The sequence below is a fragment of the Manacus candei genome, unplaced genomic scaffold (genome assembly GCF_025592945.1).
Source record: "Manacus candei isolate 608988 ecotype Guabito, Panama unplaced genomic scaffold, ASM2559294v1 h1tg000135l, whole genome shotgun sequence".
NCBI classification, from domain to species: Eukaryota; Metazoa; Chordata; class Aves; order Passeriformes; family Pipridae; genus Manacus; species Manacus candei.
Genome location: NW_026138183.1, coordinates 904,937 through 919,729, shown reverse-complemented (window position 1 = coordinate 919,729; position 14,793 = coordinate 904,937). Strand labels below are relative to the sequence as shown.

General features: G+C 42.1%; 1 protein-coding gene across 6 annotated transcripts in view; it reads right to left on the bottom strand.

Moving 5' to 3' along the window:
* The window catches only part of SLIT2 (slit guidance ligand 2), a 268,878-nt gene extending 254,855 nt beyond the window's left edge, over positions 1-14,023 (bottom strand). For all 6 annotated transcript variants that reach the window (XM_051771501.1, XM_051771500.1, XM_051771504.1 and 3 more), the window contains exons 1-3: positions 12,415-14,023; positions 10,584-10,655; positions 9,362-9,433 (exon numbers count right to left, since the gene is read on the bottom strand). In XM_051771501.1, coding sequence (XP_051627461.1) covers positions 9,362-9,433; positions 10,584-10,655; positions 12,415-12,590 — 320 coding nt within the window. In that variant the 5' untranslated portion in view covers positions 12,591-14,023. The remainder of the gene's footprint in view (positions 1-9,361; positions 9,434-10,583; positions 10,656-12,414) is intronic.
* Positions 14,024-14,793: the final 770 nt, after the last annotated feature.

Below are 14,793 nucleotides of genomic sequence, written 5' to 3'. Positions count from 1 at the left end.
GTGGCCTCCCCATTACAAGAGAGACATGGACATACTGGAGCAAGTCCAGGGAAGGACCACTAAGATTAGTAAGGAGGCAGACTGAAGCACACTGGGAGAAGTTGAGAGAGTTGGGACTCTTTAGCCTGAGGAGGAGAAGGCTCAGAGATATCTCAATGTGTATAAGTACTTTATGTGTATAAATAAGTGATGCACTTCCTTCCCAAGCAAGGAAGACTGAGCCAGACTCTTCTCAGAGGTGCACAGGGAAAGAACAAGAGGCAATGGACACAAATCAAAGTACAGGAAAATTGCTCTTAGACCTAAGAAAATTGTTTGACTGCAAGGGTAGTCAAACACTGGATTAGGTTGCCCAGAAATACTGTAGATTATCCGTCACTGGGAGATGTTCAAAATTCAACTGAAAACAGCCCTCAGCCACCTGCTCTGATTGACCTTGGATTAATCTGTGGCGTGGGACTGGACAATCTTCAGAGACTTCTTCAAACCTCCACAATCTCATGAGGTTAATTTATTGGATTTTATTCTATAAAGTATACCACAAATAAGGAAACAGAAGTTATAAAACCTCCATGGAGTAATATAGGTTCAAGTATCAGATGAAACAAAGATGATCTTTGACAACACCTGGGATCACTTCCAAGCCAAAAAAAAAAAAAAAAAGGAAAAAAAAAGGCAAAGAAAGTGGGAAGGGGAAGCCACTCTATTATATGGAATTTAACTAGAGTTTGAACAGATTCTTTAGAAACATGAGAAAGGCCTGGGGATAGTCCTGATAGGCTTGTAACTGTCTTTCTGGCACTGAGCTACCACAGTAAGTTTTCACTCAAGTATTTTTCTATCGCACCTGTACAGACGTCCTGCCAAAACAAAGCCAGAAAGGCTGGTATTCCTTAAAAAAATTAAGGGAGACTTTGCCACATTGTTTTTGATTATCGGTCTAGACTATTATTAAAGACAAGCCAGCACAATGCACTACATATTATGAAGGAGAATAAAACATTTCTTCTGATGAAGTTTCAACCAGACTCCTCATAGTAAATGAGGTAATATAACACTATGAGTCACTGAAGCTGCAGCCAGATTCCTCATACATTTTTGGAGCTTAACTGTAAAATTCCAGATAGAAGTGTGGTTTCTGCTATTAAAATAAGGAGCATCTTTGATGTTCTTTCACATATTCTATATTAAAATGATGATAACTCAATTTTCACCTGTGGCCATTTAATATTAAATCAGTTTTAAAAAAACTGAACTGTCTCTGCAACAAATAAATATGATTTTTATAGACTAAAAACTAAAATTTATAGCATTGAGTTTAATATCATTGCTCTGTAGAATCAATTTAAAATAGCTTCCAAACACGAAACACCATTTGAAACAAAAACACCGGCACAGTTCTGCAGATTCAGATTTGGTTTCACCATTTTGCAACAGTGCAAATTACCCATTTCAGAGGAAACAAGAAACAAGAGCATCCAGCAAACAATGTCACAAAGGATGAGCACAAAACAGATGTGGGAAAAATAAACAGCCTTCCTGCCCTGGAATTCGTAAAAAGGTCTGCAAAGAGCAAACAGGACTTCTCACTGCAATTTGACTTCTAGACCTATAAAAGGAGTCCCATGAGAAAAGACAGTCAGATGAATAAAAAATACTAAAAATAATAGCAGGCATTGAAAAGGCTTTTAGAAGAAAATTGCTCTTGGACTTATAGTTTTATCAAACATTTTGTAGTATTCTGTCATCAAAATGTAGTTATCTTCTGATTTTTTTTAAATACTGTCTTCAAAGACGGCCTTTGTGTATTTCTGATTCAACAGACATTTTTAGAGAAGATATTTGAAGCTACTTTGACAAAAGTCTGCTAATATAGAATAATTACCGTAGTATTTTTTATTTTTTTTAACTGTAAATAGAGGTGCCCCAGTACAATTCACGTAAGATAGTCCCACATTCCCTTGGTAAGTGATTAGCACTGCAGGTTTCAGCCTCCTGCTTGTTCCAAGATGAGGAATGTGCTATGCTTTGCCCTTAACTATGTAGGATTAGCTAAGAGAAGGATTTTTCACATCCATGATTAACAAGGAATAACTGTTCACCCCTTCAGGGCTGTTCAAAAACAGGTATTCGTTACCTGAACTCATTATTCTTCTACTACCTATCACACACAAGAGTGAAGGCATTAACTCTTCAAATGCTCATGTATTCAGACTGATGCCAGACAGATAATTAAGTATCAATGCTATGGGGGGAGGAAGTCATAACATTGAGCAGTCTTAAAAAACAAGCACATGCATAACCCCCTGAGTTGTAGGCAGTCTGAATTAGACTTTCCTGTCTGCAGCAGTCAAAACTGTTCAGAATGTACCCCAACTTAAAAAAATTAGTTCTCAGATTCAGTAAGGAACTTCCACACCAAAATAAAGACCAATATTCAGTGAGAAAAGAAACTGGAGAATAATTTCAAGCTAAAGAGCTAAGAACTTCTGTACTATAACACAAGATCTTACGACCAAAAAACTGATTTCATTGACACTATATACAATCAAGCACAAAATGAAATATGAAATACTGTTCACTTATGGGTTGTGGTTTTAACTATGATAGTGATATAAATTATTCCTGGAATAGTAGTGGTGACTCCACTGCTAATACAGCATTTTTCATCAGGGGTCCTAAGATTCCACAATAGCCTCTACACTTCACACCTAAGTGTCTGCAAACCAGAAAAAAAAAAAAAAATCAAATTTTGCTTCAGCTAAAACTGCAAAACTGCACCATAAAAACAGATGACATTTGGCATTTTTTCCAGAAGTCTCTGCCCCTGAATTTTGATCATATAGCTTCATAGAAGTAAAATCCACTGTTTCTTATGCTTCTCTTCTGTAACTGAAATGACTATATACTATAAGAGATTCAAAACCCAGAAAGACAAAGTTCAGCCCAAACTAATTATTCTGGGATTAATTTATTGATACAGTTCACATTTAAAGAATCATGAAAATCCTGCTATTCTCCTTTTAGAAGTTAGTATTTTCCTAGTTGGAATTTACATTTTGTCAATGAAGTTAATCAAGTCATTGGAATAAAACTGCAGTCTCATGCCACATATCAATACATAATAAAAAGTTAGCATACAGGTTTATTTTAATCTCTGAACAGTATGTTTTATGCCATCAGTGATACAATAAGTCTGTACCCTAAGAAAGAAGATACACATAATATAGTGCAGCTCTTTTCTAGACTAGGCAGAAAGAGCAGTACTAGTTCATAGTCTATTTTGAAGCAGCTGTTAATTCCCTCAATAAATGCTCAGGCCTAATGGACACTATTGCCCAAGATAAACTGTATTTGTTTTTATCCCAGATGGACTGTTTTATTTCTTAGTCCATCCTGCTATGCATGACTTTGCAAGATGAGATGCTCCATAAAACACCGTACATTCAGAGATCATGGTAACTCCTAAGTCACTTTTGATTCTACCATTTCAAAACCTACTAATGCAGCGTAATAGTTTACTACATTTATCTGAAAGAGCTCAAATGGATAACTCTAACCCTGTAATATGTGAAATACAACTAAACCCCACTTTATTTTATTGAATCCTATTTAATATTTTTAACAAGATCAACTCCTATTTATTGAGGTTATAATTAAGCCCTTGCTGCAGAAACTGCAAGGACAGCAGTTTCACATAAAAATTTATATCCAGAAATCGAAGTAGTTTGTTTTCTAACTAGAAAGAACTTTTCCTTGAAACTATTTAGTTGAAATATACTTTTCTTTCTGTGCTGTGACATATCTGTAAATTTCAAATTGTTCGTATGTACCATGAACAAAACCATAGTGCTTTCAGTACTACTCAAACACTCATAAGTACACATCTAAGTAAATGCTCCCATCATGTTAACTTTTATTAACTTGTTTGAATGTATTTGTGGATATGGAGCCCAAATAAATAGCAAGTACAGACAATTCCTCAGTTTGACAATTTAGAATTGTGTTGTAAAAATTTAGAAAAAAGAATGAACGGTTACAAAACATTTAGTTCTTGAAATATTTGTTGCCACATCATTCAGTAATGCATTGTAAGAAACACGAAAATACAACATCAATAATTTCCATTTAAAAGCTATTTCATGTACCAACTTGATGTTCAACCTTACGGCATTCTTTTCTTGACCTCCTGATTTCAACTTATTCACACCATGTAGCTCAGGGGAGCTGGTTTTTGGGGAGGTACGGGCAGGAGGGGAGATTTTGCTTAGATACTAACTCAGAGATTGCAGTTGTTTCTGTGAGAGTAATGTTTCATCTACACACTACAGCAGAAATACGTTTAATGGGGGTTGGTGGCCTTTTTTTTGTTTGTTTGTTTGGGGATTGGTTTTGTTTCTTTTTAGTTTGGCTTTAAGTCTACACAGGTAACACTTTAGAACTATTAAGATCATAAATTGATATTTTAGAAATAAATTTTATTAGTCAAGTATCAAAAGTGTAGGGTCTTGGCCTGGAAATTTTTTAGGCCACACAAGCAACCTTTCTCACAGGAGTAATCAGTAGGACTACTCATGCAAACCAAGTTATTCACATGGTAAATGTCTGCAGAATCAGACTCCAAATTAGCATTTTAGGGGCATACTGCTGCCTCAATGGATTATTCACAGATACAGAAAAAAAAAATGTGGGTAGTTTTCAAACAATTGCTGTAAACTCTTCCTATCCTGACATGTTTTTTCCATGTTTAGCATAGTTTTAGAACGATAACAGCTGGAATCCCAACTACTAGACCTGAAAAAATATTAGGAAAGATTATGATAAAAACATTCCTGTCAGCCAAAAAAATTTTTTTTTTTTAAATGAAAAGGTAACTGTTCTTCTTTTTAAACAAGAGTATAGTCAGCCCTCAAAATCTGACTACACTGTATTTCTGGAGTACAAAGAACTGTACAGAAATTTTAGATTTAAGTAGCTTATAATAGAAGTGGTTCAGTCTACAGCAGCTGTCTTCAACCAAGTTTTATACTTCCCTCCAGATGGCAATGACTTGTAAAAACACTGGGATATTTTGAGCAGTATCGGCAACACCACAGAAGGAGGTGGCCTTGGGGATAACAACGGTCTACATTTATTAAAAATAATTTTTAAAGCTGTGTCTAATAGTTTTCAGAAAGGGGAGATGTACAGTTTATCTTGCTATCTTAAGAGACTATTTCAAACTATTATAAACATCACACCCAAGACGACAGTTTTATGAAGAAAGAAGAAACAAGTGTTTAATTCCACATTCTCATAAGGAATCGTTTCAAAAGGTTTTGTCTCCCATAATAAGCAGTGGTCTCTGGAAATCCATAAATGCTGTCAAAATCCTCCATACCTAGATCCTTTTTGTTTCCCTGACATGAAGCAGATATATATATACACATACCCAACACTGATACATCACTGTGGCCTATGTCAGAGGCTCACGCAACATAACAGGTCATATCCCAATCCCTTCCCTGTGGGATGTACTGAACATCCACATGCTCTTTAGAGGCCCTGCTCAGGTACATGGGCTCATACAAGTAACTAGTTAACATAGAAACTCTTGCAGATGTTAAATACAGGACAGTCAAGATCATAATTAATCCAAGAGTTTTTGGTATGCTTTGGGATGTATTCAAAGGTATAAGTTGTCCCAACTGAACTTCAACACCTACAGCCCATTTTTCTATCAAAGAGGGTTGGTTATTTCAGCAGACAGAGCAGCTACACAACACAACAGACCATGTGATTCTTCCATTGAAGATACAGGCAATGAGAAAGCCACATTGGTGGCAGACTCACTGGTTCAGGCAGTATTGCACCAAACTGGCTTGCACTGGAGCCTTAAGATTTCAGCCCTTAAAGTGCTTCAAGACTGCTGGAGACTGGGACTAAGTAAACAGTGCAGTGTATACCCATTTATTTGACTGAAGACTTCTCACAGAAGTATCCAACTAAAAGGTTTACAGGAAAATCACCTTAGCCAGGGTTTCTCCAGCTACTAAGTTCCCACAGACCTATAACTTACTAAGTTGCTAGTTTCCACCTCATTTTCCCTCCCAGTTCTTACGTAGCAGGCATACCTATACAATCATTAATTGCAAACTGAACATTTTTACTTTAACACAGGGCTGCTGTAGTAAGAATCAGTTGTTAGAGCAGTATTTATTGTAGCTTTCAGTTCCATTGCACTTCTACAATTACTCTGGTGTGACACAAATTCCCATTGTGAAGCATATTAGGTCTAAATAGCTTTGTGTACATACTACCACATCTACCTTGTATACTAGAGATTTGTTACTGTTTTGGTAAACTACAGGAGAAACCATCTGAGAGAGGTATATATACAGATTTAATCAAATCATATCCCAAGCAGTTCCTCTCTTCTGAAGAGAAGGTTGAGAGTTTCTTCTCTCTGAGATTAATTTTGCAAAGTGCTTCAAGTCTTCCCTTTCATTAGAGAGAGTTGAGGATATTCAGTGTTTTGGATTCCAAGTTCTAAAAAGGAGTATACACAAGTAACTCACTGACAAACCAAACAGTTCCCTGGAAATCAGAGTAATTGGTCTAAAAAAAAATTTGTAACTGAAATTCCAGTTAAAAGGGAAAAAAACACCAAAAAACAAAAAAACCACCACTTCAGTTAGAGAGATGGGTATTTTTTTCCCCAAAGGGCCACTACAGTGAAAGTCTGTTTTCACATTAAAGTACTGAAGTACGGGAAATATATTTTAAAATTCAGCTTGTACACTAGCACAGGATATTTCAACATAAGAAATATTAAATGTAAACAATCTGATAAACCAAATTGAGTTCATTTAAATTGTAGTAAGGTTCTCTTATACCTTCCGCTAGCATGTTAAAAGGTCTGTGTCAGGTTTTCTTTGACAGCACTTTGGCACTTTACATTTAGAGTGAAAATGTGACACCCTACACTTACACATTGAAAAAAAAAATAAAAAGCTTTAAAGTGCTTGCTATTTAATGTATAAAAGAAAATACTTGAAGGAAGTGCTCACAGGTTTCCTGAGAAATCATTTTGGATTTCAGAATCCCAAGGAGATGAATTGGCTGTCAGATAACAATGCGCCTTCATCAGATGGACTTGGCAGTTGTAAACAAGAAGAATTTTCTCAGCTTTTCCTCACAAATATGAAATATTTGCTCTTAGCCAACAGCTGGGGCGGTTTAAAGACATCCTGCATATATATTCAAATTACAAGTCACCCACACACCTAACACTGACTGAATTCCAGCAAATTAAAGCAACTGACAAGTGTTGGAGCAGATACAAAATAATTCTGAAGACAAAACACAATCTGACTTCATAGGTCTAAATAACTAAATTTTCAAATGTCAGTTTGCCTGCTGAATAGTGAAGAAAAATAACTCACAAAAGTAGCCGTAATTTCTCTTCAGAACTAGTGTCTTATGTAAATGGAAAATATCTACCGCTGCCCAGTTATCACGGAAAAACCAAAGAAAAAAACCCAGACAATGTAACGGCAAAATACAAGCACATCAGACAAATCAGTTTTACTGTTGAAGTTCATTTTTCTCTAGTATTACAATTCTATACTTCAAAAATATTACCAGTAAGTGCCTTGAAATTATGACAAGTTTAAAAGTTTTTCGAAATTTGTTAATAAGTCAGACAGCAAGATCTTACTTCGATATAATCAAGAAATAAGGCTGACTATAAACTGTTGTAAGACTTTGCAAGCATTTGGTATCTCAGTGTTAAACCAGATTCACAGTGAAAGCATGAGTCTTCTAATGTTTATTAACGTTTCATGTACGTGTACTTACTTTTGCAATATGAACTAAACTGTTGTTTATTTTTTTTATCTAGACCTTATAAACCAAATTTAGGTATGTGTATATATTATTCCAATATATACCTCAGCAGGAGAAGCTGTACTAAATCCCTATGCTTTGTACAAAGTTTAAAACACATTGTAAAAAGCATTGCATTAAGTGTTTTAATACGACTTAGAAATGCATAGTCAGGTTTTTTTTGAAGAGCAATCGATCTCATTAAAATTTATTAAAAAAAAAGTTGTACTTTATAATAACATTTCCATTTTTAGGTCAAAAAGTTACTTTGGTTTATTTGAAAAAATGAGGTAATTATCTCAAATACATAATATTTCAACTATTATAGAAGTATCATAATTACACTGGTGGTTACTAAGTCTCTTGAATAACTTTGTGAAAATGACCAACCAAACCATAATGGTTTGTGGGGGTTTTTGTTTTAAACACACAGCAGCTGTGGATACAAAGCAACTTTAATAAGACAAACCATGTTCAGGCCAGTGCTGCTTTTCAATGGATTAAAGTAGAAATACTTTTATGAAGTTAAAGCAGCAGCATATGAAAAACTAAACAAGAGCTCAGAGGCATTCTTAAAAAAAAGGTGATATAATGAAAATGCAGCAACTAAGATGTCTAAGAATGAAGGCACCACTCTGAAGTTCTACATGAACATACATTAATACAGTGACATTCCTAGACTTTCCTGACTCCAAACTGAAACTACGTCCAACAATCAGCATCTTGCCTTTAACAAGTCAAGTGTACCAAGTTGTACAATACATTTTAAAAAACATTTGCATTTGAAGCGCAACAAAATAAGAAGGCACATACTGAAAATTAAGCAGCTATTATAAAAAGCTAAGCTAGTTTGGGAACTACTCATTTTCTAGGTCTCACTGCAACCAAGCAGGTGTTTGTACTTCAGCTTCACCACACAAGATCCCCTCATCTCTGCTCCATCTTCTCTCCCCGCAGTACTCAACCTTTTTTTTTTAAATCCAAATTCAAATAATTTTTGAAAGCTAAATTTATCTAAACCTTTGTAAAAGCTTTAATCATATAAAAACTGGAGTGGAATTCAATTACTGCTTTCATACTACATAACAAGACAATATTTTATAACCAGTAGTTACGTCCAACAAGACATTGTATGAAACATCTAACATCTCCAAGACTAGCACCTAACACAGTATGTCCAAACAGGCTTTTATGGTGTATTTATGTTTTAAAAAGTCCTTGTGCATCCAAGATTCAGGTGACAATATCTGATCATATTCAAACTATTTCTTACAGGACAATTGCAGTTTACACTTCAAATCTGGACTGATCATGAATGCTCCCCTCCCAACCGAGTCCCATACATACTGCTTGAGAATTTCTTATTTCTCTTCTGTCTCAATAAGGCTAGAAGTCCCAAGTTTATAAACAAAAACTTAAAATCTGAAGCCTGAGTACCTTAACAACTAATTTGACCAAAAAAAGAGTTAACACTTTTAGAATTAAAAATACTTACAGCCTCTCCAGCTCTTTTAAATCCTGGAATGCTCCTCTCTCAATAGTACTAATCTTGTTTTCCATGAGCTGACTGAAATACAGAAATTTTTATATATAAGTTTTAATATCTCTGAGATAAGTTGTTGTGTTAACAGTGGTCATTTAGAGGCAACCACATATTCATTAAAACAATACAACAGCTATCCTAGAGCAACATCCACTTTAACCTTCCGGACTCCTGTCATCAACAGTTTACATGGGCTCATACACTTAAATGAAGGAAAATAATCTTTGGTAAAAGAAACAGGAATTGATATGACATTCACTCATTTAGTTTACGAGTCCCAAGGTAAAAAACTACACATATGCTTCCACACACATCACTGCTCTTCGGCAAGCTACAAGACTCCAGTCGAACAGTATGAAGGGGATATTAGTCTCACATGAGAATAACAAAACTAAAATATTGAATCGTGGTGTTGGGAGAAACATCAGTGAAAGACTGTACAGAGACTGTAACCATAACAGTAGTTCTGTTTTGTAACAAAGTTCAAAATTACTACAATGTTATATTCTATTTCAGAGAGAAATAGAAAAAGGATTTTATAAGACTGCTTGCTCAAATTAAACCAGCCTTATCAAATAAGTAGCTAGATTTGGTCCTCAGAAAAAAAGAAAAGCCTACAAAATTTTAAAACCTTCAGAGTGCTTGAAACAAAATTGTTTAAAACAAACAAAAACCCACCCAAACAAAACAACCAAATAATTCCTTTCTCAAATCCACTATTAAAGTGTTTGTTTTTTGTCCAGAAACTGCAGAAAAACAACAAGCATCGACTGGGATTTCCTTTTATGTTCAGTAAAGGAATAACTTTTTTCTTAATAAATTCCCCTATAGTTCAGGTTGAGAGCACCCATTTTCAGTGTAAACTGTAAATTTCATAACCTTGAACTGAATTAACTCCAACCACTTTTAGCAGTTCTTACTTGTAATACACATCAAATTAAATCCTCAAGTTCTCATAACCTCAAGGAGATATTAAAAAAATTTAGGCAAATTATATTTAAAGCAATTGCTAACTTACTCATAAGTATATAACACATGGCAAAGGGGTTTTAAGTTCAGATGCAGTAGCACAATAGTTAAAAACTAATAATCCATCCACCTAATGAACTGAAAAGTAACTACAAACTCTAGCATCAGTCCTAAAAGATATCAATGATAGAAAGAGAAAACTTACAGAACTCGAAGATGCCTGAGACCAGCAAAGTCGGTCTTCGTGATTCTTGTGATGTTATTTCCATTAAGATCCCTAAGAAGAATAATTTATAAGCAGCAAAATTAAAACATTCAAAAGCTACTCTTAAATTGTTTTGTTTGTTTTCACAGGCACAGCATTTTCAGAAGTTAGGAGACGCAAATGAACACAACAAACCATTCCTACTAAAACCACGTGAGTTCCTGATTTCCAAGCAACTGAACCAAGGTTTTGAATCTTGAAAGCAGTAGTTTGAAACTTTGTAACAAGAGACTCTTAAAAAGTCAATTCTGCCTCCAATTATAAAGCTCATATTTAACTTTAACAACAATCTTTAACAATAGAAGAGTCAAAACTCTCGGAACATGGTTATAACTGCATTTAGAAAACCACTAAACCTACTACATATATATATGCAACAGTATTTATTTGGCTGTTACAAAATTAAGTGACTGAAACAAAGACAATTTTAATTTTTGAGCCACTTTCAGATTTCCTAGTATGGCTACAAATGTGGAATAGAGCTTAATTTCCTATTACAAACATTAGGTTTCAAACAAGCTTAACACTGTTGGAGTAAATGACAGAAAATATGATTTTACCAAAACTTATCTCTTCACTTGCTGCACAGGAAGCTATACTGACTGCCCAATGAGAAGCATGTTCAGAAGTAATGGAAACCTGCCTTTAGGCCCTAGCATTTCTGGTCATACTTCTAAACTACTTTTTCCTCTGGAGTGTATGCCTGTTTTTCATAACCTTTTGGGTTCAAGATACAAAATTCTCCCAATTCCAATCACTACAAATAAAACCAGACTTGGCAATTCCTGAGGTAAACCATTAGGAAGTGGTATTACATGGAAGCTACTCTAACAATTACAGCTCGTTCCCAACGCAGTCAGGAAAACAAAAATGTATTTTTTTAGTGTTTTATACCACATGTGGCCAAAACACCACTGCAAAGAAACCACACAAGTCTCAGGAGAAATGTGTCCCTGATATTCTTCCTGAGTGAAATCCACCACTCCAGACGTGTGTTCATATGCCAACACTTAAATGACTTATTAGAGAACAAGAAATAATGCGCTCACCTCTTCCACTCCCTAAGACCTCTGAAGGGCAGCCTGATATAATAAATAACCGACCACATGTAGAAAACACCCCTAGCCGCGGAGTGCGCGACAGGAGGGGAGGGATCACCGCTGTGGCACGACTTAGTGCCCTGCGAGTGCGAAGGCGGCTACCGCACCCGGCGCGCCCTCGCCCGCCGGCAGATGCCGAGCCCCGCGAGCTCCCGCGTCACGCCGGGGCAGCGGCGGCAGCGCGTCCCCGCCCGCCCCTCCGTGCGGGAGGGAGCGCTGCGCGCCCGGGGCCTGACCGCCCGCGCCCACGGAGCCGGGCCCGGCTCTGCCTCGGGGAAGGCGAGCCGTAACAGCCAACTTTGCCGGGAAATGGGCGCCGGCGGGGGGAGAGGCCGCTCCACCACCGCCTTGGGGCGCCTCCCGGGCCGCCGCGGTGCCCGCCCCGCCGCCCCCGCTCCCCGCGGAGGAGGGAACCGCGCTCCCCACGGTGGCTTCCCGGGATGGAAGGCAGCGGCTGGCAGCAGCGCACACCTCTCTCGCGTCTCCGCGCATCGCCGTGAAGCGGGCACGGCCAGCGGCAGGAGTAGGGAACAGAACCCCCCCACCCAAAGAGCGTCGGGACCCCAAACCCGGCAGGCGCCGGGGTCCACCTCAGTCCGCCAGCCGGCAGGAGCCCGGAGGGGAGCCGGAGGCTGAGGAGCGGTTGCCGCCGCCCCGGCCGGGTTACTTACAGCCTCTCGGTGTTGCGCGGGATGTTCCTCGGGACGCCGCGTAGCGCCAGCCCGTGACAATCCACGGTGCTCCCCGAGCAGGAGCACTGCGCCGGGCACGGCTGCGGCGCCACTGCGCCCGCCATCGCCAGCAGCAGCCCCAGGGACAGGGTGAGCTTCCCCCAGCCGCACATCATCACCGCCCGGGCCCACCGGCCTCGGCCCCGGGGAGGCGCGGGGCGCGCCGCCCTCCTCCTCGCCGCGGGGAGCGCGCCGGCAACTTTCAGGGTGCGGAGACAGCGAAGTCCGTTCTATCCAAAGCCAAGTCAAGAAAACAACCCCGACGAAGTGAGGCGGGTGGCACCGCTCCGCGGCTGAATGCAACTTCGCTGGGCGCGGGGCCGGGCCCGGGCCGTCCCTTGCTAAGCCCGTCGGTGGCGGGGAGAGGCGGCACTTGGGGTCTCGTCTTCACACACTCCCTGCGATGGCGAAGCAAACCCACAAGGCTTAGGGTGCGGCGGAGTTGGGCGAGCTACTTATCTTCTTCCTCGCCCCTTCCAAAGCCGTGACGCCCCGCTGAGCCCCCGGCGAGAGGCCGCGGAGCTCAGTCCGCTCCAGCGGCGCTCCCTGCGCGGCGGCCCGCGCAGCGCTGCAGCCGCTCCCACGCGCGTTCCCCGCCGCGGGCCGCTCACAGCCCCACGGGGGGCGGCGGCGGGGCTGACACCGCGCACACACCGCCCTGCCAGAGGCGCCTTAGCAAATCATACCCCTCTCGCAAGCATTCATCAAACTGTCTCAAGGAAGGAGGAGGGAAAGGGGGGAAAAAAAAAAAAAAAATCAGTCAAACACACAAGATGCTGTTGGGCTTGGCTCTCCACCCCCCGCGCCCCCTCCTGCTGTACGCTCCCAGGCCAAGTTTAGCAGGAAAGGGCTGGTCCTAGAACACGATAATAATAAGCAGCCGAGAAGTGATTCGTTGCCCTGCTGGAAGGGAGTTCATCCACGACCTTCTCCTCGGTGACAGATCACAGTTATAGATCCTCCTGTGATCCTGGGAGCACGGCGAGACAAAAATAACAAGCGATGTGCAGCGAGAGCGGGAGGGGCGGGGAGAGGGGGTGTTATTCTGCTCCCCGTGGTCTCCCGGATACCGTGGTTTTGCTGCGGCAAAGGCACCTGATGGGAAAGGTGGGAACTGCTCAGTCCTTCCACGTGAGGCCAGTTCAGCAGCTCCTGGGCTTGCTGCAGTAAAGGGAGCAACTTTCCTCCTCTCCCGAAGCCCACCGAGGTTACAGCGCCTCGGGAAGGGTTGGCTCCCCTTCCCCTGCTCCCGCCGGTGCACCTGAGCTGTCGGTGCTGGTGCCGAACAGCCTGACCCGACCCTCGGCTCCCCGCTGGTGGCGCTTCTCCGACGCGGAGGGAAGCGGCGGAGGGGGGCAGCGGGGAGCGGGAGAACGGAGGCGACACGCCGGCTCCCTCCCTCGCACCCCGAATCTCTCCGCTTGAACAATGGGATAGCACCGCCGCTCGCAGGCCGGCCGGCTCTCCTTCCCGCCGCAAGGTGCCTGCCGCCGCCCGCCGAAAGTGCTCCCCGAGCGCGGCCGCCGGCCGAACGAGCCGCCGAGCGCTCCCCACGCGGCCGCACGGCGCCCCCGCCCGCCTCTCCCGGTACGGCGCCCCTCGCCCCACTCCCACGGAGCCGAGAGTGCCCCACGCGCCGCCCTATATAGGGCCGGCCTGGCCGCGCCCCCCCGGCCCCGCCCGCAGCGCCCCGCGCCGCGCTCACTGGCTGCGCCGCCGCCCGCCCCGGCCCGGCCCCGGCCCGGCCCCGGCCCGGCCAACGCGGGGCGGGGGGGGCGCGGCGGCGCCGGCGGTGAATGAAAGTTGGGGGAGCGTGGCGGCGGCGGGGGAGGCAGGTCTTCCCATCCCGCCCGGGGAGCGCCGCGGAGCTCCCCTCCCCTCTGCCCTCTCCGCGCCCTTCTCCGCTCCTCTCTCCGCTCCTCTCTCCGCTCCCCGCCTCAGGGAGCTCGGAGTTGCTGCGCGGAGTTTCTCACGCAGCCCCCGCCCGCGCGTGTCGAGCGCTCCGCGAGGAGAAGGGAGGGGAGGGAGCAGGGCTGGGGTCCGTCGTGATGCTCCAGTGTGTTTTACCTGGAGAGGGAGCGGGCTGAAACGCCCCCGGCTGCACTTAGGAAATACCTCGGGCGTCTCACCGAGGGTCTTGACTGAGAGAGAGGATGAGGATTTTTGTGGCATGTTCTTCGATTGCAGTTTTACTGCGAAACCCACCAGAATCTCTCATACGTTATTTTCGAAAATAAAATAAAATGGGCAAGTGTTATTCTATACAGTAAAATATGTCGACCAGCAGCATTAACACTGATGTGCTTGTTTAAAAAACAC